The sequence below is a fragment of the Erpetoichthys calabaricus genome, chromosome 4 (genome assembly GCF_900747795.2).
Source record: "Erpetoichthys calabaricus chromosome 4, fErpCal1.3, whole genome shotgun sequence".
NCBI classification, from domain to species: Eukaryota; Metazoa; Chordata; class Cladistia; order Polypteriformes; family Polypteridae; genus Erpetoichthys; species Erpetoichthys calabaricus.
In genome coordinates, this window is record NC_041397.2 from 190,013,898 (window position 1) to 190,040,971 (window position 27,074).

The 27,074-nt window shown below is 37.8% G+C and overlaps 1 protein-coding gene across 1 annotated transcript in view; it reads right to left on the minus strand.

Annotated features, from left to right (window-relative positions):
- Positions 1-27,074, minus strand: part of LOC114650440 (cullin-4A) — a 115,953-nt gene that overhangs the window by 25,018 nt on the left and 63,861 nt on the right. Inside the window, exons 9-16 of the mRNA XM_051926220.1 lie at positions 17,494-17,561; positions 13,420-13,538; positions 6,723-6,915; positions 3,738-3,842; positions 3,312-3,422; positions 1,411-1,496; positions 579-686; positions 57-170 (exon numbers count right to left, since the gene is read on the minus strand). Of these exons, the coding sequence (XP_051782180.1) occupies positions 57-170; positions 579-686; positions 1,411-1,496; positions 3,312-3,422; positions 3,738-3,842; positions 6,723-6,915; positions 13,420-13,538; positions 17,494-17,561 (904 nt within the window). The remainder of the gene's footprint in view (positions 1-56; positions 171-578; positions 687-1,410; positions 1,497-3,311; positions 3,423-3,737; positions 3,843-6,722; positions 6,916-13,419; positions 13,539-17,493; positions 17,562-27,074) is intronic.

The window sequence follows — 27,074 nt, forward strand, 5'->3', positions numbered from 1 at the left end:
CAACCACATTTAAACCATCACAGAAAATTATTTAAACCAGAACTAAAAAAGCATACTTCTTTAAACTCTGTTTTCAGCACAGCATGTCCAAGTGTAGGCTGCCACTGCAGTTTTCTGCCACTGTGCTTGCCAAGATAAAAGAGCTTGAAAACTTCTTGAAGTTTTACCATCTGTATGAAAAACAACAACAAACAAATTCTTATCTGCATAAAAGAAATTTCATTTTAAAATAACTGATGAGGCACTTCCATATGGATACTTTTAAATTGCATATTGTTTACAATGGAGCTGAAATTTCTGTGCTTTTAAGGTTTATCATGAATTCCAGAAATAAATTCTGATTTAAAACATTCCTATTAAACTATGCTCATGTATACATTCAAAAGCAAAATGATATCTTGTATAAAATCTTGGACACAGAGAACACTTTTTTGGTAAATATTTTATTTTTATAAATGTACATAGTCCTGGTCTAGAGGTTTATGGTAGTAATTGCCCCTGCGTATTTGTATGTGAAGATGTAAACATAAAGATTCAGAAAACAAACATTGACTGTCAATGTGCAAGTCATTACATACCTCAGCAGGTAGATGAACCTCCATGGGAGTATAGGTGGGCCAGTATCCCATTGTTAGGATATTGACGGTAAGTTCAATATTTCCAGGATCACTTTGATTTTGCATATACTAAAAAACAAATAATAACAACTTTAAAAGGTTTGACGTGAAACTATACTGTAGTGTCACCCCATTCAGAGTAGGTTTCTGCCCTGCATCTTGTGCTACTGGGATATGCTTTAGCCCTGCATGGCCCTGAGTTGGACTAAGAGGGGTTAGAGATAGTGACATGGATGGGTGAATATTATGTTTTTATTACAATGCTGCACCCTCAACTGCAGGTCTGATCTATCCCAGAGTACACAAATTAGTTGGTCATAATATGACTAGGCAAGGTAAAGTAGTTGGTCGATACACACACAAATGCGGAAAGGTGTATTACATGTAAGTAGCTAGATCATCAACTAGACCCTTAGCTAAATGGTGGAAATAACTTCTTGTAATTCTCAGCATCCTAAGCACTTGTTGCAGTGTCATCACAGTGAGTGTAGCCACTTGGGTAGGGAAATGACAAGTGATTGATTCCTCAGCAAAAATAGCTTGTGTCTCACAATCATAACTTAGAGCTGAATTTTTTGTGCTGTTGGGAGTTTCTAAAATTTCACACATTTGTACAATACACTGTATTCAACAAAGTTATAATTTTCCTGACAAATATCCTTGAAGAATAAGTTGATCAAATTTTGATTAAATTGATCCATTTGATCTTTCATGTGAACAGGTAGACAGACAAATAAGACAAAGACATTTCACATTTTACGTGAATGCACCTTAAAAAAGCCACATATTTTACCTGTTTGAACTGAATCATGATGTCTTTTGAAAGCTCCATATCTTTAAACATTCCTTCTAATTTGCTTGTAAAGGCTGCACCACATTCTAAAAAAATAATAATAATACTCAAAAAATAAATACATAATTTTTCAAAGACAGAAGTAGAATTACTAATAAAGAAATTTATTAGTAACGATGTACAAAAAAATAATTCAAATACAATTTGGAGCTGGTTGCTTTTAGTTATATATAACATAACACTCTCACAACCATATAGTCCAATTCAGGGAGACAGGAGCTGGAAAGGAATTCTAGCAGAACAAGGAAGAAAAACAGCTTTAGGCAGGATTTGAATTAACCCACTCTTTTTAGATGTGGCCCTCCCATTCATGAAAAGAACATGCAAACTCAACACATACATAAGAAGGTATGGGACTCAAGCTCGGGATGGTGGATATATACGCATATAGACCTTTTAAAAAATGCCATAATGAACACACACAAACAACGTAAAACAACACATCATAATACAATAAAATAGAAACCTTAATGTCATCCAATTTCATTTTGAAATGCTGGAATCAAAGTGTAACATGTTTCTTATTTCATCAATATGTCTGTCAAAACATCACTGTGCTTAGCACTCCTGCTAAGAAAATGTGGAGAATGGATTTGAATCCTAGCTTGGTCATTGTCTCAGTAGCATTTGCACATTCTTTTCATGTCTGCTTGGAATTATCCCAGAGAATGCCCAGTTTGTAACCCTCGGCCCACAGGAATACGTGTTGGGTTAACCAGTGACTTTAAAGTAGTCCCGTATGAGTGAGGAAGAGCGTGTAAGTTGATTGTGTTTTGTGAAGGATAAGCAAAGCATCCAGGATTAGTTCCTGTGCTCAAACTGACACTACTATGCAACACTTCAGACCCTATGACCCTGAATAGGATTAAGTAGATTTAAAAATGTATGGCTGGATGGATGGATGGTAAATTCCACTTTTCCACAATGGCGGTGTGATGATGAATTTACAAACACAAACATTTGCTTAGGAGGCCTACACATTCACACATGCTGCACTCAAGTTTTTATTATTTTTTGTTAGATCAATTGAACATTCATGTTGCTGTTAAAAACAACCATTTTCCCAGTTCATCATCAGCCGAAGAAGTAGTTTAATTAAGATCCAGACATTTAAATTTTTTTTTGTTGTCATGTATATACTGCAATGCATCAATGATTTACTTTGCAGCTTCAGGAATATATTTTTTAAGTTACAAAATTTTAAAAAGCGTGATTAAGGTCTGTCCTTAATTAGACCTGAACTATTATCACAGCTGACCCTCAATACTCCATTGGGAAGTCATAAGCACCAATTAATGGTGTCTTTCTTTACACAAATCCTGTTTAAATTTTATTACACTAGATTCCACATTCATAAATTAAACATACTTAATTTAAAAACTACATAAAGACACAGAAAATGTAAATGGGAATGTTAGCAAAGGTTCCTTAATCCCATTGGCTAAGCTATGTGGTTTCCTAAGATATTTGTTTTTATTTCTTGTATTGTTGTTATGACACAGGAAGAAAAAGGATACTGTATGTTATGTTTTGTACACTATAATTTATTACCAGAGAAGTGGGCATAGTTTTATATGCCATTCTGTGTCTGTTCCATATATGTATATAATTTATCAGCCTATGAAACTGAAGTCCACACAACATATTGAAGTCCACACAACATCTACTGAAGATGAATGAATGAAAGCAATCAGCTAAACAGTGTGCCTTGTGGACTTCAGTTTAGAAAACATAGATACCAACAAAATAATACAAACATTCATATACGTATGTACTTTGAGAGAATAAAAATACAGTGTAATATTACATATAGTTAAAAAATGAAATATTAAATATTTTACCATGTTTAAGTTTGGAGAGCATGGATTTTTCAGCATCTACTGAAGCACTTTTCCCAACCAGTAATCTTTTAGCCAGATCTTTTTTGTAAAATGCTTCAAACACATCTTTTCCTGTTGAAAAATGGTCACAGTTAATTATAAATTATAATAAGATTTTACTTTGTTCCTAACAACGATGGTACTGTAGAATGAATGAAAGACTACATTCATTCAATCTCCTACGAACCACCATCATACTGCTATCCTGTTCATACAAAGGTGTGTACAGCTCAACAGAGAAGAGGCTCTTTATTAAATATGAATGAAATTAACAATTATGCATTCAAGCAAAAAATATAAACATTACTAATATATCAGGCTCACTTTAATCTTTTAACATCATCTTTATATAGCTAATGAAGTACATTTATCCAAAAGTGCTCTTACCATGAATGAATCTGAAGATGATCATAATTTTGTCAAGTATTCTCTCAAGTTCTTCATCAGTAGCTTCCTTATTCCCAGCCCGCAACTTTGAATCAACATATTTTGCTACAAAATAAATTAACAGAAATAAAAAAAGGTAATTCATAAATATTGGGCCATGGCAAACACTCATCCCAATTTATGTAAAGTTGAATTGAAGGTAAAGGTCTGCAGAAGAGAAGTTAAGCCATATATACAAGAGTAAATCAAAAAGTAAAGGCAATTTGAAAATCACAAAGTAACCACAACAGATGATGCTGATTCAATACAACATATTCATGGTGGCTTATGGATAGTTCCAACGCGCACAGTGCAGCACAATGCCGTTAGCCTAGTTGAAATCAAAGTCAAAGGAGCATGAACGCTTCAGTGTGGGACTGTACTACTGCTGAACAATACACTGTACTGAGATTTCTTTTGGCAGAGTATGTGAAATCTGCTGAAATTCATCAAAGTACATTGGCTCACTGAAAACACCATGACTCAATGAAAGGTTTATGAATGGGAAGAATGGTGTAAGTGGGATGAATAAACGTAATTGACAAGGCTTGATCTGGTTGACCGTCAACATCAAGTACACAAGCCCTTGTCGACATGGCAAATGCCTTAATCAGAGAAGACCATCTGCGTACATTGTCCACTGTTATTGAACATTTGGATATCAGCTATGGATCTGCACAATCCATAGCACATGATGACTTGGAGTATTGTAAAGTATGCACATGAGGGGCACCCAAACAGCTTAGTTATCTGCACAAGCAACGGCACGTGGAGGGAGGTTCAACCCAATTCCTGAAACATTATGAAGAAGATCTGAGTGTTTTGGAGCGGATTGTCACTGGAAAGGCATGGCTACTTCCCTGTGAGCCAGAAAGTAAGAGACAAAGCATGCAGTTGAGACACCAGTCTTCTCCAGTAAAGAAGAGATTCAAATGACAGCCAGCCCTCAGCCAAGAAAATCAAAATAACCTTCTTTTGGTACATGAAGGGTCCTATTCTGGCACATTGCCAGGGACACAGACAATCAGTGACCAGTAAAACATACTGTGCTATGCTTAGAGAGAAACTGAAACCTGCAATTCAGAGCAAAAGAGGAGAAATGCTGTGAAAAACAGTCTTGCTGCTACATGACAACACACATCTTCATGCAGTGGCTAGAACAACAGAGGCAATGTAACAGCTGAAGTTTGAATGCCTTCAACAAAAAAAGTATTCTTAGAGCTCTGATCTAGCAGCATGCGACTATCACATATTTGGACCACTGAGCGAGAGAAAGGGGGGGGGGGGTTATGGGGGCTCTACATGGTTGCAGGATCACCTCTGATGATGAGGTTAAGGAGGCTGTGCAGACCTGGATTGGGGAACAGCCAAAAAGCTTCTTCTCCAAAGGAATGAAGATGATAGTGGAACAATGCAAGAAGAGAAGTGATATAACAGTTATGTTCATTTCACAGGTACTAGTATTAAAGGGTAAGTTGCCTTTACTTATTGATTATCCCTCATACATTTATCCATCCATTTTCCAACCCGCTGAATCCGAACACAGGGTCACGGGGGTCTGCTGGAGCCAATCCCAGCCAACACAGGGCACAAGGCAGGAACCAATCCTGGGCAGGGTGCCAACCCACCGCAGCCTCATACATATATACAGAGTATATATAATCAACGGCTGGTATCCACAAAAATGTAATATAATCATGCCAAGTATGATCTAAAAAGATGTAGTGGGTGATTCATGAATGCATAATGTGATCTACACATATATAGCATGATTTGTAGTGTGGCTGCTTAGAAATCGTGGTAATGCTCTTATGTTATCCCTGTGGTGCTTGGCATCAAAATGCATTTCATTATTGTCCGAACCAAATGCAAAAGCAGAGCTCTGCAAATAGGTGAACAGGAGGGATTCGTCTAGCCAATCAGAATCATGTGCTAATCATACAGCTCATTTCTATGTTTGTTTCCTACTATGACGACACTTTTCTAAACCACTCGATGTGGAGCAAAATTAACAGAGTAGATTACTAGTATGGGGGGTAAGGGGGTTGGTCCTAGAATATGGTGGTGTTGAAGCAAATTTTTATTTCAGATACTTATAGTTTGATATTACATTTCAAAAAAACTAAAATTAAGTTTTTAATTCTGACTGTTTAAAACCAAATTATGGGTGGCCCAGAGAATACCACTGCTGCCTTACAGCTGTCCTTTTTCCTCCTTTCTTTTTCATTATCTAGCATCATTATAATGGTCCTACAGAACTCTTTCATGGCCAGAAACAAGAAAATATGAGGCACCTTATTGCTGAATGGTACTCTGGAGCCTGTTTAAATATGTCATCCGAGAGCTTAAATAAGCCAAAGGCAACTGTTATATAACTGCAGTAGCTACAGTATGAGTGTTTCAAAAAAAAGAAATGAGCATAGGTACTGTATCAACATGTGTCTGGAACTATGGGATGACAGGATCAGAACATTAAAAACAACACAACAAATTTTATATACAATTAAAAATAAATTAACACATAAAACATCTATCAATATAAAAATTATAAGCAAATGAAATTAACGGATAAAACGTCTGTCAATCCAACATCAGGCCTGCTTAATCAAGTTAATGGCATCAGAGATTTATTCTAGAAGACATGACTCTGGATGGACTGCCAGTTTATCAGAAGGTACACTCACTCATAAATCAAGAAAATACAGATATATTTAAAAATATTCAAACTAAAATTTAAGCAAAATGCAGCAATGGACACAAGTTACAATGGGTAAAAATTTTTCAAGCTTTAGATACACTACATAATCAATCAGCAGTTTCCTATAAATTACTTATTTTTGATTACCAAGCAATAACAGAAAATAGTTTATAAACATTATTATACTAAGATACCAATGTTAGATTTCTCTTTTGTCTTAATTATAGATTTGATAAATAAAGCACTACCAATGAGCTCAGCAGGTTTGTTAGGTCTTCTGTTGATAAATGTCTCAAATGATTCTTTCATTGAATTGATAAACTTTTCATTTTTCTGGAAGCAAACCTCAGCGATAATATCCATCTTATCCTTAAAATCCAATAGGTCTTGTACCATATCCTTGTCCTTTTCTGGTGTCATCACAATAGTGGTTCCAAATGCCTAAAACAAAACAAAAATTGTTTGGTGTCACTAAATTTCTGACTAGCTCCCACAACTTAAAATCAAGCTTATCCAAGCTGTCTTCTTTGTTCTAATTATCTCTCTGCAATTAGTTTTTTGGTGCTACACTTACTAATTCAATTAACATGGAACTTGGGATAAGAGATGGGACTCAGAGACACAACTGAGAAGCACAGACTTAACCACGGTCAAGTCATACAAAACAAAACTTACTGCACATAATGTACAAATTTTAAATAATAATTAAAATATCTACTGTAAGTCAAAGATTGAGTCAATAATAGACTAACAATTGTAAAACTCCACAATATTACAGAAAAAGACAGGCTTAAGTCAAAAAGATGTCCTCTTGTCACATAATTCCTAAATCATGAGGGATGTTGTCCAGCAAACAACCTATTTACAGGTAAGGTGAAGTACAATTATAAAGACTCTCAAAGAAATTTTTATCTAAAGAATAATATTTCTAGACAACAATTGAAAAGTCACAATGCAAAAGTTATCAGATTGGACCAAATATTCTGTAATCTACATGCTTCCATTAGGTCAGATTATCTCAGGGCACAACGTGAGCTACCACAGCTATGCTGATGACACACAGCTGTATTTATCAATAGCACCTGATGACCCCAAATCTCTTGATTCGCTAACACAATGTCTAACTTGTATCTCAGAATGGATGAATAGTAACTTTCTCAAATTAAATAAAGAAAAAACTGAAATCTTAGTGATTGGCAATAATGGATACAATGAGGCTATTAGAAATAAACTGGATGCATTAGGATTAAAAGTCAAATCGGAGGTAAAAAGCTTAGGGGTAACCGTTGATTGTAATCTGAATTTTAAATTGCATATTAATCAGATCACTAGGACAGCATTTTTTCACCTAAGAAATATAGCAAAAGTTAGACCTCTTATATCATCGAAAGATGCAGAGAAATTAGTTCATGTGTTTGTTTTCAGTCGGCTAGATTACTGTAATGCACTCCTCTCAGGTCTACCCAAAAAACACATCAATCGTTTGCAACTAGTGCAGAATGCTAGAATCCTTACCAGGAAAAGAAAATCCGAGCACATTTCTCCAGTTTTGATGTCACTACACTGGTTACCTGTGTCATTCAGAACTTTAAAATTCTGCTTATGGTTTATAAAGCTTTAAATAATCTCGCCCCGGCTTATATATCGGAATGTCTGACACCTTATATTCCAAATCGCAACCTCAGATCCTCAACTGAGTGTCTCCTTAGAATTCCAAGAGCAAAACTTAAAAGAAGTGGTGAGGCGGCCTTCTGCTGTTATGCACCTAAAATCTGGAATAGCCTGCCAGTAGGAATTCGCCAGGCTAATACAGTGAAGCACTTTAAAAAAACTACTGAAAACACATTATTTTAACATGGCCTTCCCATAACTTCACTGTAATTTATTCCTGATACTCTGTATATTCAATTCATTATAATAACTATTCATTCAAAATCTGTACTAACCCCTACTCTCTCTTCTGTTTCCTTTTCCGGTGTCCTGTTGGTGGTGGCGTGCGCCACCACCATCTACCCAAAGCACCATGATGTTCCAACAATGATGGATGGATTAAAAGCCAGAAGTCTGTATGACCATCGGCATCAAGTGACTCCGTGAAAAACCCGAACTACAAAAAGGACTATTTCATTTATGTTAGGTAGAATGCCCAGAGGGGACTGGGCGGTCTCGTGGCCTGGAACCCCTACAGATTTTATTTTTTTCTCCAGCCTTCTGGAGTTTTTTTTTGTTTTTTCTGTCCACCCTGGCCATCGGACCTTACTCCTTTCTATGTTAACTAATGTTGTCTTATTTTAATTTCTTATTTTGTCTTTTATTTTTCTTCTCTTCATTATGTAAAGCACTTTGAGCTACTTTTTGTATGAAAATGTGCTATATAAATAAATGTTGTTGTTGTAATCTGCATTGTTCCTCTTACATGAAATGTTCATGGCGCCTTAAAGAGAAATACTGTATGTAACTGGATACAATATGAAAGCAAAAAGTCTTTAGTCTAAACATGAATTTTTTATTTACTTGCTTGTGATGCAAAACGTTAAAAGTTTCTCATCTTAAGCTCATTCTTTGTTAGCTAACTAAATGACTAAAAATATATAAATATGAAGTATGCTTGCTGTCTGCAACTCTTGGACTCCAAGTGTCACAGTCTAAAAGCTTGCTGTTTACACTTGTGGGCAGCACACCTAAGTTCTCTCTTCCAAATATAAATGTGCACTCAAGAAAAGTACAAATGTTATTAATATCTGTTAATCAGACTGATGATGAGTGGAGTATTACAAAGCAGACGTTGTAATGTCTTCTCATTAACTGATTTGATGTTTTTTTTCATTACCAAAAATTGTTGAAAATTAAAAGAAAAATGTCAATGCTATAAAAATATTTTTTCACCCAAACACTTCTGTTTGAATTATTTTTCCAAAATATGAACTTGTATGGTGTGTATAATGTATATATAGCAAAACCCTTTTCAGCAAAAAGGGTAAAATGGCAGATTAGAAATGGTTCAAAACACAGAAAATACACTGAACAAAGTTTGTAGACCTTTTCATTTTTTTAGAACTTTATATAAAATACATCCTCAAAATGGAAAGTTTTGTTGTGATGAGTGAGTGTTCCTGTAAACTAATTTTGCTCAAACCAAAAGGCTCTAACACTTCAATACTAAAATAACAATGTCAAATTTGATCACATTCAGTTGATCCTTTCACCAATTTGTGTACTACAGAGTTTTACACACAAACAAATGGGTGAACACAAACATCAGCTATCATCATAGTGGAAACGGTTAAATTCTGTTCCGAGATGCCTAAAACATACTAATGTGATGATAACTTCGAAATAAAATTTCAACTCCCATTACAATAGTGTATCCTTTATTACATATGAAGGACTCTGAAAAGAAACTACTTCTGAAGTAGTTCTCCATTGTACAGTAAGGCTCTGTTATCAGAACTGTTTATGGAGGATTATGTACAATATGCAACTGGACTCAACAGAAAGTGAAAATACTTTTTCCAAAACATTAAATATTCACACGCACTTGCAAACAAATAGATGGATAAAAAAACAAGAAAGGACAACCATTCATTAGTTTTCTGCTTACTGACAGGTCCTTGTCATGGAATTCCAACTCAATCTCACATCCTCCTTTACAAACTTGGGTACGTTGAATTTTCATTAATATTATGCAGTAGCATCATTCCCTGTCTTCCATACATCCTTCCCCACTCTATTCCCTTAGCAAACCTGTCAGACCCAAGTACATGCCCTAATCATTTCCTCCGTCTTATTCAAATTGTTCCAGTCCATTTTTTTCCTTCTCTTACTCTTCTCATTAATTCCTCAATGCTCACTCTTTCTGTCCAGCCATTACACTCGATTCTTCTCCAGAACCACATCTCACTTACTTCCAAGTGTTTCATATCTGATTTACTTAACATCCAAGTTTCTACTCTGTAAGGTAACACACTCATGCCTTTGTCATCCTCTTTATTGGTTCTATATTTAACTCACTAGTGAGGATGACTCTTCAATTGCAATTTTAGATTTAAATTTCTTTCTCACAACAGCAATCTTCTCTGATTATGCTCCTAAGATATTTAAACTGACAAATTTGTTTTAATACCTTTCTGCATTACTTGCAATCTAACATTTTTTTTTATCTGTATTCATAAAGTTCCCCTATTTTACACTCTTTTTATTTGTACGTTTTCAGTTGAGGTACTGAATGAGTCCAACATGTTAATCATTCAGCGCCACCCAGTAATAAAAATGTTCTAGTGGAAACACTTTCAGCCATACTGTTGTTTAAAAGCAGATGCATAAACACTATTGCACTGAGATCCTGCAACAAAGAAAAAAAATTCAGTTTATTCTACAGAAGGTCATGTTACCAATGGGCTTATATTCATGTGAATTCCTGTTGATAATAAGCCACATGCAACATGAATACTCCTTGATTAAAAGGAGTATCAAAAAAATAGATAGATACATCAATCTTTATTTTTCCCCCCAGAGGGAAATTTGGCTTTTTACGGAAGCCCATATAAACAATTAAATACATGTCTTTGTGCTGGAAACTTCTTTGTGATCTCACTAATACAGTGTGCTTTTGTTGCTTGCTTAGCAGCTTTGACAAAAAAAAATCTCAGTGTTCAGATGCTGATTAACTATTGATCCGACAGTTTTTATATTTGGGCTAGTGAACGTGGTTACAGAATGGAGATTTTCCTACAGTTACAATGAAAGGGGCATTGTCATATCATATATACATTGGCATTTATACAGTGTCGTGCAAAAGTACTTAATCCCTTTTAAAGTCATCATAATTATCTGCACGACAACAGATTTGTACATATATTTATCCATTCAGTATTTTTAACATGAACTGTTATGCTGTAACAATACATTTCCAAAGTCAAAATAAACGATTTTCTGGAGATATTTAACTGAAGAAGAAAGACTCAACAGTTAGTGTTTGCATAAGGATTCAAACCTCTGTGTTCTGGAAGCTCCAGGTTTATACAAATAAATTAATCAAAAACGACACAATGATGACAGTCATTTGACCATATTAAACATAATTGGTTAATACTTGTGAGTCCTCTATATCTCTCTGGATATAAAAAACATCATTTGTAAGGGCTAAAGTCTTTGTTGGACATTCACTGCAAAAATGAATACGCAGGAACATTCTGCTGATGTGAGAAACAAAGTCATTGAAATGCACAAGGCAGAAAATGGCTACAAGAATATTGAAGAGTTTACATCTCCCTTTAAGCAGTGTTAGATTCATCACAGCACCCAGACTCTTATTAGAACAGGCTGTCCTTCAAAATTAAACATCACAGCAAAATATCGACTGCTGAGAGAGGCTACTAGAAACCCAACTGCCACTCTCAGAAGTCTGCAATGCTCTTAGGTTGAAAATGGAATGAAGGTGCATGGGTCCACAATTTCACGAGCTCTCCATAAAACAGGCATCTGTGGAAGGGTAGCAAGAAAGAAGCCATTCCTTAAGAAAGGTCCAGAAGAAAGCATGTATGGCATTTGCTAAAAAAGCATGAGAAAGACCCAGTTAAGATGTGGGAGGTTTAGTCGTAAGATGAGACAAAAAACTTTCTGGCTAAACTTCAAACAGGTATGTGTGATGTAAAACTATCACTGTCCATGCCTCAAGAAACACCACACCTACGGTGAAATAAAGTGGTGGCAGCATCATGCTATTGAGATGCTTTTCATATGCTGAGAATGGGAATCTTGTCAGAGTTAAAAGGACAATGGATAGACACAAATATTGCACAATATTACGAGAAATCTTGCCCCAGTCGGCTATGAGCCTATGGCTCAGGAGAAGATTCATCTTTCAACATGACAATGACTCTAAGCATAAGGGCAAGGCGACAATGGAATGACTCAAAAACAGAAATGTGAATGTTTTGGAATAGCCAAGTCAAAGCTGTGATCTTAACCATACTGTGAATCTGTGGCACTATTTGAAAACTGCTGTCCAGAGGCACCATCCCACCAACCTAGAGGATCTCTATAATTCTGCCAAGAAGAATGGGGAAAGAATCACTGCTGAGCAATGTGAAAACTGGTACATACTTACCCCAGAAGAATTAAGGCTATTGTTGCAGCAAAAGTGTTCTTGACAAAGTAATAATATGTACGACTTGAATACTTATGCAAACACTAACTTTTAAGTTTTCTTCTTTAGTTAAAAATCTACAGAAAATGGTTTAGTTTGACTTTGGAAATGTATTGTTACAACACAAGACTTCACATTAAAATACTGAATGGATAAATCTTTGTGTACAAATCTTTTGTCATGTGGAAAATTGTGATGTGTTTCAAGGATATTGAATACTTTTGCACAACGCTGTAATTAGGCTATAACTGAAAATTGCTGGGAAAATCATGTGGTGTGATGGAGATGTTAGTGTTGAGCTTTCTTTCTCATTACACTTCTTTTTGTCCTAACTACTCTAAAAGATCCTAAAATGTGCATTTTGTGTGGTATTGTGAACATGTACATTTTAATGCCACCAAAAAATAACCAAAAAACAGGAAAATATCAAACATATACTTCAAAATGAACATAGTTCAACTGAGGATTCAACTGAATTTTATTTTCAACCAGAATCACTTATTTGTAAGACTGGATCTTCTTGGTCCTTCCATCTTTAAAAGGGTGCAGTGGGGAAAATAAATACTGTACACTCATCCAAACAAATTTAGCTCAAGAAATAAACCAATAGCTCTAAGTTTTAAAACCTGAAAAAGTCAAACACTCTCCCAACACAATCATGCAACTGGTTAATTTATAAATTACTAATTGATTATATTTTTTACTTTTCTTTATAACCACCTCAATAAAGATATTTTTTTTATACAAATAATAATTTTTTTAGCGTTTCTTTTCCCAAACTGGGGTTGTACACATACCTTAATATATTCACTCCAGTGATTCAAAAGAACCTGCAATCCGCCCTTTACCCGACTAAACAACTGATACAGTAAGGTGAGTTCCTGCACCCTGTTCTCATCTAAAAGGTTGGTTAGCCCTGAAAAACATTGAAGTCTCATTTAGGACCACACGTAATCCAGATCTGTAGATAAGGTAGAAAAGGTCAAAGAGAATTTGGAAATCTAGCCATTCATTTACAGAGCCTGCTTAATACAGTGACAAGATTACTGGGAGCCACTGCCTATCCTGACAGAATTGATGCCTATTAAATGATATAAATTAATAAATAAACAAGCAAGTTGTTAACTTATTTACATTAAAATACAGTAACACCTAGAAAGAGACGCAAACAGCAAAGCAGCAGCGACTCAAAAGAGACTTCATCAACATGCTTGTCATTCCTATAGTTTATACAATAAAATAAGCTCTTAAGAACAGAATGAGAAGAATAAAGGTTTATGTCAGATAGAAAATATTAACCTCCTTAGCGTTGCATTTTACTCCAAAAAAAAAAAAACAAGTAAAAAGCGTTGCAATTTTTTTGCCATGAAAAATTACATTTTTATTAAATTTCAAAAGTATAATAATGATACTAATAACAACAGTAATGATGAATAAAAATAATATATAATGAACAATAATAATAAAAATAATTATAACAGTAATAATAATATTATTAATAATGCAAAAACAGTATATAATCTCAAAATGAGTCCTTTGTGTGGTAAATCTTAAAGCATGGTGAAAGACACAATCCAAAGTCACAGTTTGGATAACAATAGCGTGTTTCTTTTCAGATATTCTTTCCAGATTTATCAGTTTTTGAATGGCACACTGCACAGGTATTAGTTGGATACTATTTTTTTGCTGTTGGAGGTATATAATGAATAAAATATCTACCAATAAGACACTCTGGATTGATCCGCGACATGCTGGGTTGACTGCATCTCTTTTGTGGTAGCGTGGATGGTGGATGTGCGGCAATGATTTGTTCTACAAGCTGGCATGTAAAGTTTGCACTGCCCATTGTGCTACTGTAGTCGACCACAGTGCAAGGCTTCATACTGTAACCTGCTTGTTGCCTTTTGCTTCTACAGTGACTACAGCTGCATTATGTACAGTGCTAAGAAGACAAACATCTTTCTTGTCTTTCCATTTCAGCGCAAGCGCTTTACCCTTTTGCCAAGCTACTACTGCACCTCACTGTAATTTAGCTCTGCCAAAGTCTTCAGTCATACCACAACGGTTGGGATGCAGTGTTCCGTATGCGTCAGTCTTTCTTTGCAGCAAGATGTCAAAAAGTTCTGGCAAAGTATTAAAATTGTCCGTAGTTACACAGTAACCTTGATCGAGCAGAGTATCTATCAAAGTTAGCACTGATGATGTAGCAATGCCGTACTGGATATATTTTGGACCAAACATTGTCCCTTTCCCTTTGTACAGAACCGAATTCCAAATTTATCCTGTTTTAGATTCACAAAGCTTGTAAAACTTTATGCCAAATCTGGTTCTTTTTGATGCGATGTATTGTATCCATGACACTCTGCCCTTATACCATGAGACTTTTATCAATGCTAACATCATCATGGTCTGGAATGTAAACACTCCGAAATTTTGCTACAAAGGCCTGGTATATCTCTCAAATTTTCTTCCGTTTGGGTGCTGGATGGGTATTCTCAAAGTATTAATTGTTGGTAAAGTGCAGATATTTCATAATTAGGGAAAACCAGTCACAGGGGATGCACAAACCAGTGTGTTTCTTCGTGCCGGTCCCAAGCCCGGATAAATGGGGAGGGTTATGCCAGGAAGGGCATCCGGTGTAAAATTTTGCCAAATCAATATGTGGACAACAAATCAAATCTCAATATGAAAAAGTTTGTTATAACAATGTGTTTACACAGATTACTGTAGAAACGGAACACACATGAACATGTGTTCCAAATAACAATCTATTATTTTCATTGTAAAACTCCAGCAGTTCAGTCACTCCCAGATAATCAAACAAGGCATGAGCTGGGAAAAGTTAGTGAACGTTCTGCGATGGTGGGGGATGGAATAGCCGGCTGCTTGCTGCTCGTCTTAATCGGCACATTTAGAAGACAAAAGAGAGGTAAGAACGGTTTTAAGGTGGGCCAGATCTACGAGTTTTTTCATAGACTCTGGTAATTCTAGTGTTAATGGAATCTTGGAAAGTGAGAGGATGCCTGAGGAATGAAATAGTAGTATACTGGTGCCGATATTTAAGAATAAGGAGGATGTGCAGGACTGCAGTAACTACAGGGGGATAAAACTGATGAGCCACAGCATGAAGTTGTGGGAAAGAGTAGTGGAAGCTAGGTTAAGAAGTGAGGTGATGATTAGTGAGTAGCAGTATGGTTTCATGCCAACAAAGAGCACCACAGATGCAATGTTTGCTCTGAGGATGTTGATGGAGAAGTTTAGAGAAGGCCAGAAGGAGTTGCATTGCGTCTTTGTGGATCTGGAGAAAGCATATGACAGGGTGCCTCGACAGGAGCTGTGGTATTGTATGAGGAAGTCGGGAGTGGCAGAGAAGTGCGTAAGAGTTGTACAGGATATGAACGAGGGAAGTGCGATAGTGGTGAGGTCTGCAGTAGGAGTGACGGATGCATTCAAGTTGGAGGTGGGATTACATCAGGGATCAGCTCTGAGTCCTTTCTTATTTGCAATGGTGATAGACAGGTTGACAGATGAGATTAGGCAGGTGTCCCCGTGGACTATGATGTTTGCTGATGACATTGTGATCTCTAGCGATAGTAGGGAGCAGGTTGAGGAGACCCTGTAGAGGTGGAGATATGCTCTAGAGACGAGAGGAATGAAGGTCAGTAGAACCAAGACAGAATACATGTGTGTAAATGAGAGGGAGGTCAGTGGAATGGTGAGGATACAGGGAGTAGAGTTGGTGAAGGTGGATGAGTTTAAATACTTGGGATCAACAGTACAGAGTAATGGGGACTGTGGAAGAGAGGTGAAAAAGAGAGTGCAGGCAGTGTGGAATGGGTGGAGAAGACTGTCAGGAGTAATTTGAGACAGACAGGTATCAGCAAGAGTGAAAGGGAAGGTCTACAGGACGGTAGTGAGACCAGCTATGTTATATGGGTTGGAGACGGTGGCACTGACCAGAAAGCAGGAGACAGAGCTGGAGGTAGCAGAGTTAAAGATGCTAAGATTTGCACTGGGTGTGACGAGGATGGATAGGATTAGAAATGAGTACATTAGAGGGTCAGCTTAAGTTGGACGGTTGGGAGACAAAGTCAGAAAGGCAAGATTGCGTTGGTTTGGACATGTGCAGAGGAAGAGATGCTGGGTATATTGGGAGAAGGATGCTAAGGATAGAGCTACCAGGGAAGAAAACAGGAAGGCATAAGCAAAGGTTTATGGATGTGGTGAGAAAGGACATACAGGTGATGGGTGTAACAGAGCAAGATGCAGAGGACAGGAAGATATGGAAGAAGATGATCTGCTGTGGCAATCCCTAACGGGAGCAGCCGAAAGAAGAAGAAGGGAAAACCTGCACTCAGACATAATTACTCCAAAAAACAGCAGCACTGACTGCACTTTTACAGTCCAAGTGATTCTAACACTTACGCAAGATGCATCAGTACAGTTGTCCAAGTGACACTCGGGACCAATGCTTTGAGCACAGTTTTCACAGCCTGAGTAACACTCTGGTGTAATGCTAAGGAGGCTACGTACATCTTTAAAACAAGATAGGTGGAAGCCTGGAACAAATAATCAGTCATCACATAGAAGTAGATATGCTAGCATTAAAAACAAATGGGATACATAAATAGTTCATTATAAACCTACCAATCATGACAAACTTTTTCTTCGTTATTATTATGTTCTTAAAAATGAAATGTGATCACTGCTCTTGCTGCAGCACAGATTGTTTTAAAAAAATCAACACTTTTAAAAAACATCTAAAAATACAATTATGCATTAATGACCTTGAACACAGATTTCTAGAAACTCAAAGGAACATCATCATGAGAAAGAAAGTCTAGAGTAAAACTGAAGAGCAGGTAAGTTACCTTTTTGAAGAATAGTGACTAAATGCTCTCCCAGTAACTGCTTTTCTACTGTAAATATAAGCTGTTTCCTGTAAAAACACAAGGCTCTGCTTATTACTTTTGAATGGCAAAATAAAACGTATCATAAATCAATACTTTCCAAGTTAAATGAAATGAGTAACATTGTTCACCAATTTATTTCATACTCCAAATTCATGGTTTAACAAGTGACAGACTATCCTGACAACATTTAGTACAATGAAGAAACCACCCCAGATGTGGTGTTAGTCCCAGTAGAATCAATCTATAAATCAATTTTCAAACACATTAAACCCAGTTTGAGAATGTTCAGAATTGGTTCCTATCCAGGCAGGATTGGGCACATGGCAGAAATAAAACTTGGATAGAGTGCCAGTACCATGTATATTTAATGTTTAGAAATAAAGCATGCATTTCTTTATGGCATCTGAACTGAATGTCACTTTAAACACTAATAATTAAAACTTCTCAAACCTGGTACTAAATAGAAAATTTTATATACTTTTGATTATGCTATGGTTCTAAAGTATAAATCAATATGAATAACCTTCTTGTATGTGGAGAAGAAGATGACATCACAGTTAGTGTTCATGACTATTAGAAGGCAGACCAAAAAAATGGGAATTGGGATATCCATTCATATACTCATTGTCTCTTTGTTTTTTACGTATCTGGATAATCTTCAGCATAACCGTCAGCATGACATTGCCAGATCTAAACACCATAGTGGCGAATTGCTTGTGTACTAAAGTGACTATAGCTGCAGGTGGAAGTCCCATTTTACTTATGATGCCAAGCAGAGCTGCGTTGTGGTACAACAGTCTATAGCCAGCAAAAGCGCTGTGAAGAAGGTGCCTGTTGTTACGGTCCTGCCTTTGTCCAATCTGATAGTGGTCACAAGACATCGTATCTTTGATTGCTGGTACAACAAATAGTTCTGACAAGGTATCAGCCACAGAACCCACTGTGGTAATCACTGCTCTTGTGAAAAGAATGGGGATAAATGCCATCAACTTTAAGAGGGAGAGGCAAGTTTGTTGTACCATGTGAGCATCACTGAGAGAATAAAACTGAATAATTAAAACACAAGCGCTAACTTTTACAAGTAGCCAATATTTACACCAGGTATTATAGACTCAAATCAAATGTATGTTTTTATTATAGTAATAATAATAATAATAGCAGCTCACTACTCAAAATGTGGAGCGCCCGGTCTTGAACCTGAGACCTTTGGGTTATAAGGAAGTGGTTCTTTCCTCTGCACCATTCAAGAATGTGTATAAGCTTCCTGTTGATTAACATTTGAGCTTGGGTTTCTAACTCATTGAGAGCAACATGTAAATCGAATGCTTTTTTTTCCCCCTTTGGCTAAATTCTTGAATAAAAGTGCAAGTGTTTATTTGATATTTGGACTAATGTCTTCACACATTGTAGACTTCATGTCATTATTAGTATAACATGGAAAAAGTTTCTGCTTTAGGTATGTGCTCAGCATTTCTTGCCTCACATTTCCTTTCATCCTACACTTACCCAGATCTTCGTAGACTCGGAAAACACATGAAATGAATGTATTCCAAATAACAATATATACTGTATTATTTACCCTATACAACCTCAGGAACCTCACACGCAGCTAAGGAGCCTTGTCTTGAGCTGGGAGAACTTTTGCCCGAGTTTAGCTCTGTCAAGGTGGGGGATGGGTCAGCAGGCTCTCTGTTGCTTGGGCTGATCAACGCATTTACAAACCAAAAGATGCTGATGGATAGGAGCGAAGGGATATAAAGGTGGGCCGGGATTATGAGTTTTCTCATAGTCTTCAGGGATTCTATTGTTAACGTATTCCAGATTTACCAAAAAGTAGTACATTGAGCGGTTTTACTCAGATTCTTGAAGTCTGGTAGAGAATTCCATTTCAAGCTCTTGAACATAGTAAATTATGATATCAGGGTTGACAGGCTGAAGTACAAGACCTTCATGTGACTGAAATGACAAAAGCTTCCAGTTTGAACATCACATGTGAATACTTTTAATTTTCAAGAGAAATGTCTTCTATGCATCAAATAAACTTAATACTGTTTGGCCTGTGCTTTGTAACTGTAGAATCAGGGTGTTAAAAATGTCTTGTACTGTTCGCCAAAAACTTAAGATTCTCTATCACCCTTCTCTGTTTTAAAAAAAAAAAAAAAAAAAGCACTTTGCAAACTACTCCAAAACCTTCCTGTGTTCCTGATGAACTCATTTTAAAATAACAGTCTTGATCCACTATACTAATTCCCTTCATGATTTTAAATATTTTAATCGTCACCTCTTAATCTTCTTTCGCTTAAACTGAAAAGGCTCACCACTTTTAATCTTTCTTCATAATTCATCCCCTACAGCCATGGAATGAGCCTAGTCGCTCTTCTCTAGACATTTTCTAGTGCTACTATGTCCTTTTTGTAGCCTGGAGACCATAACTGCACAGAGTACTCCAGATGAGGCCTCACCGGTGCATTATAAAGCTTGAGCATAACCTCCTTGGACTTGTACTCCACACATCGTGCTACATAACCTAACATTCTATTTGCCTTCTTAATAGCCTCTGAACACTGTCGGGAAGTTGATAGCGTAGAGTCCACTACGACTCCTAAATCCTTCTCATAAGGTGTACTTTTGTATTTTCAGACCTCCCACTGGGTATTCAAACCTTACATTTTCACTTCATATGTGTAACACTTTACATTTACTGACATTAAACTTCACCTGCCACAAATCTTCCCAACCCTGTATGATGTCCAAGTCCTTCTGTAATGATTTAATGGATTCCAAATGATCTGCCAATCTATCTTGGTATCATCTGCAAATTTAACCAGCTTGTTACTTAACCAGCTTACAGCAGCAACCCTAGCACTGACTGCTGTGGAACACCACTCTTAACATCAGCCAAATTCTGAAGAGGTTCCTCGCATAATAACCCTCCGCTTCCTGTGTCTGAGCCAATTCTGCTCCCATCTAAAAACATCAACTTGAAATCCCACTTCTTTTAGTTTGATGCTCAACCTCTCATGTGGCACCTTATCAAATGCTTTCTGAAAGTCAAGATAAATAATATCATATGCTCCACTTTGATCATAACCTTTTATTGCTTCCTCATAGAATTCCAGCATGTTAGTAAAACATGACCTGCCTCTTCTGAACCCATGTTGACTGTTCAGAAAATCTCCTGTACTTGCCATGTACTGGTCAATCTTATCCTTAATACAGGCAGTCCCCGGCTTACGTACAAGATAGGGACTGTAGGTTTGTTCTTAAGCTGAATTTGTATGCAAGTCAGAACAGGTATATTATTTTAATAAATGCTATTGTTTACTGACTGTAACCAAGTTCTCCGCCAATGAATGATAGAGTTTCACCTCTCTCTGACCTTTTTATTATTTCTACTTTATTTTCCATTGTGATGGTTTTTCTCTTCTTTACTGTATCACCAGCACCTGCATCAGATTTGTGTTTCAGAGACATTGTTGAAGGGTGAAGACAAAAGGTTAAGATGAGCTCTTCTGGACAGCACTGTACACGCTATCACAGCAGGAAGGCACCCCTCGTCAGCACGTCTGGTGTACTGAATGAGAGGCAACTTCCTGCTGTGTAGTAACAGTACAAGCAGGCTTGCTATTGAGAATGAATGGGGGCTGGGAGGAGCGGTTCATCAACTGCCCACCACACAGTCACCTCCACTTGCATACAGTATGCTGCCTGCAGTGTCAGCCCACCACCACCCCCATTCAACAGGCAGCCACCTGAGGCACACTACAATGCTGCTGCCCTCCACCGCCCAATTCACCCTCAATGGCCTTTGTTCAGCCACAACCGGGTCACTGCTTGCAGCATCACCTGCCACCCACCGAGAACGAACGGTGGCAGCCATTTGAGGGACACTGCAAGGCTGTGTGGTGGGCAGGCAGTGAAACACCCCCCTCTGCCCCATCCAGCCTCCATCCAGTCAGGAGCAGTAGCTAAGGCGGCGTGGTGGGCGTGCGGCGAACCGCCCCCCTCCACCCCATCAAGCCTTCATCCTGCACACCAGCGCTTGCCACGCACCCAGCCACCCACTGAGAATGAATCAACTGGAGCTGCCTGAGGGACACTACACTGCGCGAGCAGCGAAACCGCCCCCCTCCAGCCTCCATCCAGCCACTGCTTGCAGCGTCCCCAGGCCGGAGATGACAGAGCGGCAGTTACTGAGGAGCCAGCGTCGCGTCCCCCAGACAGATGAAGGAGCAGCTGCGGCCCTGTTCGTAAGTCGTATATCAGATGTCTGTAACTCAATGACTACCTGTAATTCCTTCCATTAATATTCCTGTGATGCGTGTTAAGCATACTGGCTTGAATCTGCCCGGTCACCCATTTTTTTTTTATACAACGGGATAATATTTGCCATTTTCCAGTCCTTCAGAATCTCCCCAGTGCACAGTGATTTCCTAAAAATGTGAGTCAAGGTTTTATATATGTACTCACTAGCCTCATTAAGAACTTCAGGGTAAATATTATCTGATCCTGATGATTTGTTTGATTTCAGCCTATTTAATCTGAGCAGTACTTCTCCCTCTACAATTTCTAAATCACTCAGAACCTCCTTAGTAGTCCCATTTACAGGTGTGAGGTTTTCCACTTCCTCATTTGTGAAAACCACAGAAAAATGCAGTCTGTATCTTTGAATTCCCCTTTACTATTCCTGATGCATTTCACCTTTTTTTTTTACTACTAAAATACTTAAAAGAATCTCTCAGGGTCATCTTTTGCCTTATCTGATCTATTCCTCTCCAACTATATTTTAACCTCCTTAATATCCTTTATGGTTGCCCTCATGTTCTCATAAACCCTATGATTCACTTTGGAGTTATTAGTCTTGTATGCCTTATACAGCTATTTCTTCCTTTGCAGCTTCTTTTTTAACTCTTTATTAACCCACTGACAAGTTTTTTAAAATTTCCGATTAATTCCAAATTTAGGGATATATCTGTCCTGCATTACATGTAAAACATTTTTAAACCTGTTCCCCTGCTCCTTGACTGCCTCCACACTTAAAAGCGTATCCCAGTCTATCCACCTTAGACTTTGCCACATCTGCTCAACATTTGCCTTACCAAAGTTAACCTTAACAATTTTAGTTTTTGCATCCTCACTCCTACAAAACACTGAGAACTGTATAATATTATAATCACTTGACCCAAGTGTTTCAATCACCTCTACACCCTCAACTCTGTTCTTATTATTACAAAAAGCTAAATCCAGATAAGCTTCACCTTGTGTTGGTGCTTTAACATACTGTGTTAAAAAACAGTCACTTATAAAAACTCCGCCATTTGTATGGTTATCCTAGTTAATATTTGGATAATTAAAGTCCCCCATAACTATAATATCCCCCTGCAAACTTACCTTTTTAATATTACTAAAAAGATGTGTTTTGAAATTACTGTCTGCATTTGGTGGTCTATAACACACTCCTAAAATAAGGTCTCTTTCTCTAATGCTTTCCAGGTGAATCCACATGTCCTCACTAAGATGGGGCTCATCATCCAGCTGAAGGGAACTTGTATTTAAATTCTGCATAAAACAAACAGCAACCCCGCCTCCTTATCTATTGTGCCTATCCTTCCTACAAAATGTGTTTCCCTCTACAGTGGTGTGAAAAACTATTTGCCCCCTTCCTGATTTCTTATTCTTTTGCATGTTTGTCACACAAAATGTTTCTGATCATCAAACACATTTAACCATTAGTCAAATATAACACAAGTAAACACAAAATGCAGTTTGTAAATGGTGGTTTTTATTATTTAGGGAGAAAAAAAAATCCAAAACTACATGGCCCTGTGTGAAAAAGTAATTGCCCCCTGAACCTAATAACTGGTTGGGCCACCCTTAGCAGCAATAACTGCAATCAAGCGTTTGCGATAACTTGCAATGAGTCTTTTACAGCGCTCTGGAGGAATTTTGGCCCACTCATCTTTGCAAAATTGTTGTAATTCAGCTTTATTTGAGGGTTTTCTAGCATGAACCGCCTTTTTAAGGTCATGCCATAGCATCTCAATTGGATTCAGGTCAGGACTTTGACTAGGCCACTCCAAAGTCTTCATTTTGTTTTTCTTCAGCCATTCAGAGGTGGATTTGCTGGTGTGTTTTGGGTCATTGTCCTGTTGCAGCACCCAAGATCGCTTCAGCTTGAGTTGACGAACAGATGGCCGGACATTCTCCTTCAGGATTTTTTGGTAGACAGTAGAATTCATGGTTCCATCTATCACAGCAAGCCTTCCAGGTCCTGAAGCAGCAAAACAACCCCAGACCATCACACTACCGCCACCATATTTTACTGTTGGTATGATGTTCTTTTTCTGAAATGCTGTGTTCCTTTTACGCCAGATGTAACGGGACATTTGCCTTCCAAAAAGTTCAACTTTTGACTCATCAGTCCACAAGGTATTTTCCCAAAAGTCTTGGCAATCATTGAGATGTTTCTTAGCAAAATTGAGACGAGCCCTAATGTTCTTTTTGCTTAACAGTGGTTTGCGTCTTGGACATCTGCCATGCAGGCCGTTTTTGCCCAGTCTCTTTCTTATGGTGGAGTCGTGAACACTGACCTTAATTGAGGCAAGTGAGGCCTGCAGTTCTTTAGACGTTGTCCTGGGGTCTTTTGTGACCTCTCGGATGAGTCGTCTCTGCGCTCTTGGGGTAATTTTGGTCGGCCGGCCACTCCTGGGAAGGTTCACCACTGTTCCATGTTTTTGCCATTTGTGGATAATGGCTCTCACTGTGGTTCGCTGGAGTCCCAAAGCTTTAGAAATGGCTTTATAACCTTTACCAGACTGATAGATCTCAATTACTTCTGTTCTCATTTGTCCCTGAATTTCTTTGGATCTTGGCATGATGTCTAGCTTTTGAGGTGCTTTTGGTCTACTTCTCTGTGTCAGGCAGCTCCTATTTAAGTGATTTCTTGATTGAAACAGGTGTGGCAGTAATCAGGCCTGGGGGTGGCTACGGAAATTGAACTCAGGTGTGATACACCACAGTTAGGTTATTTTTTAACAAGGGGGCAATTACTTTTTCACACAGGGCCATGTAGGTTTGGATTTTTTTTCTCCCTAAATAATAAACACCATCATTTAAAAACTGCATTTTGTGTTTACTTGTGTTATATTTGACTAATGGTTAAATGTGTTTGATGATCAGAAACATTTTGTGTGACAAACATGCAAAAGAATAAGAAATCAGGAAGGGGGCAAATAGTTTTTCACACCACTGTATGTTATTCTCATCCCCATCTCTGTTATTTAGTCAGGTTTCCATTATTGCTATCATAATTATGCTCTGCTACATAAAATTCCAACTCACTTGCCTTATTTTTGATACTTCTAGCATTAAAGCAAGATATTTTTAATGTGTTACTCTTTCCACTTTTAAATGCTGGGTTAGAATTTACATTACTACGCATTTTTATTTCTACACTATTGTTTGTTCCTCCATACTGTATATAGTTCTAAACCTGGCCTGTCCTAAATTCCCTGCCCCTCCATTCCCTAGTTTAAAACAATCCTCGACTAACCTACACATACACCTCCCCAATACACTGGTGCCCCCTCTGGTTCAGATGTAACCCGATGCGGTGGAAAAGGTCCCATCTGTTCCAAAAGAAGTCCCAATGCCCCATAAACCTAGGCCATTCTACCCTGCACCAAGATCTGAGCCACGCATTAAACCTTCTAATCTCCTTAGTATTACCTGGAATGGGGAGTGGCACAAGCAGAACTTCAGAGAAGACTACTTTGTTATTTCTGCTCCTCAGCCTGGCACCTAACACTTTGAATTTGGATTGCAGAACTGAGAGACTACCCATATGGACAATGACAACTGGATCCACACCCGCTCTGGCCAAGAGCCTATCCACCCTTCCACGGAGTTATCCCACCTGTGCACCTGGAAGGCAGCACATCATTGTGAGACTCTGTTTCTGGAGCAAACCTGTGTTTCAATCCCCCTAATGATCAAGTCCCCAAATATTACTACCTCTCTCTTTTTGGGAACTGGTTTTGAGGTGGCCTGTTGGGGCTCCTCAAACCTGCCTACCACCTCAGAATATTCGGAGACACCGTCCAGTACCGCAAAGACCTGAAAATGGTTTGACACTTCTAATTCTGGGGTTGATGCCCCCAGACAGTGTGCACCCTTTAAGGGTGCATACTATCTCTCTAAAGGACACCTGGGCCATGTCCACCAATTCTTTACTGCAACACAGGACAGCCAAATCCTCCTCCAGTTCAGAGATCCTGAGCTTGAGGTGCTGGATCAGCTGGCATCTCCTGCAGATGTAACCTTCATGGACGACTGGCTCCTCCAAGCCAACATCTAAAAAGGACTTGCACTGCACTGGTCTCATTATTAAAAATTGATTTAGAATTGCTAAAACTGCCTTAACGTTTTTCTTTTTTTAATTAAAATTAAATGATTTAAAAATAAAAAAATGAAGTCAAAGAAATTAGATTATTGAATTGCTACTGCTATTTTATACCTTCTGTCCCCTTAAGCTCCAGTAATATTCTCCCTCTCAACTGCCTACTGTTTGTCCTTCTATGAGGTTAGCTTTACTTTTCTCGTCTGTTTTCCTAATTTTGCACTTCCACTTATTCCTTACTTGAAAGCTCACCACTCGCACTGTTTGTATGTCCCCATATTAAAGAACCCTTATGCTGTCGCCCACTTAACTGTTCTACCTCCCAACCACTAAGAACTGTTCAATCTAAAATAAATACATAAAACTTGTTTAGTGCATATCTGATGCTTGCTAATTTCTTACTATCTTATCTGCTGGCCGCTTACCTATGCACTGCTGAGCCTTCCCCTTTATTGCTTTTAAGTCGACTGCAGCCTCTTTTTTTTATAAAAAATAATAATAAAAAAAAAAAAAACTAAGAAATCGCTGTTTCAGTTACTTATTAACTATTTATTGCTATGAGGCAGTTATTTACTTACAGATGTCGATATCAGTTACTGCTTTCTGCCCTGCCTCTTCCAAGCTACTTCAACTATAAATTCAAGAACAACTACATGACAAGTGCAAGAAACTTTTCCAAGAGCACCTTCCAAACACTCAGCTACTTTTGCTCCTGTGCGGGCGAAAAAAAAAAAAAAAGCAAAGATGCCTTCTAAAGGGGGAAAAAAGACTCTAAAAATTCCTGCTTGCTTAGTGGCAACCAAAACAAAGTTTATAGGAGCAAAATGTATTTTTAATTAACTCTCACACCAAAGAAAACACAAAAACTCTCAGCAGACCCTCTCGTTTGCAAAGATGACGTCAGCATGTCTCTCAGCATGTGACTAGTACCTATGACTGTGTCCATAACAGCAGTCAAATTAGGTTTTGATATTTTGACACACATATTCCTACAGTATAAAGCATTGAAGCTTCATGACTGGGTGACAGATCTGATTTTCAATTAAACTGACAAACCCCCTCTGCTTCCCCCAAGAAGAGGCAAGATCTGTTGTAATGGTGAATAATTTCTTCCAGCCTATACCTTTTTTTTTTTTTTTTT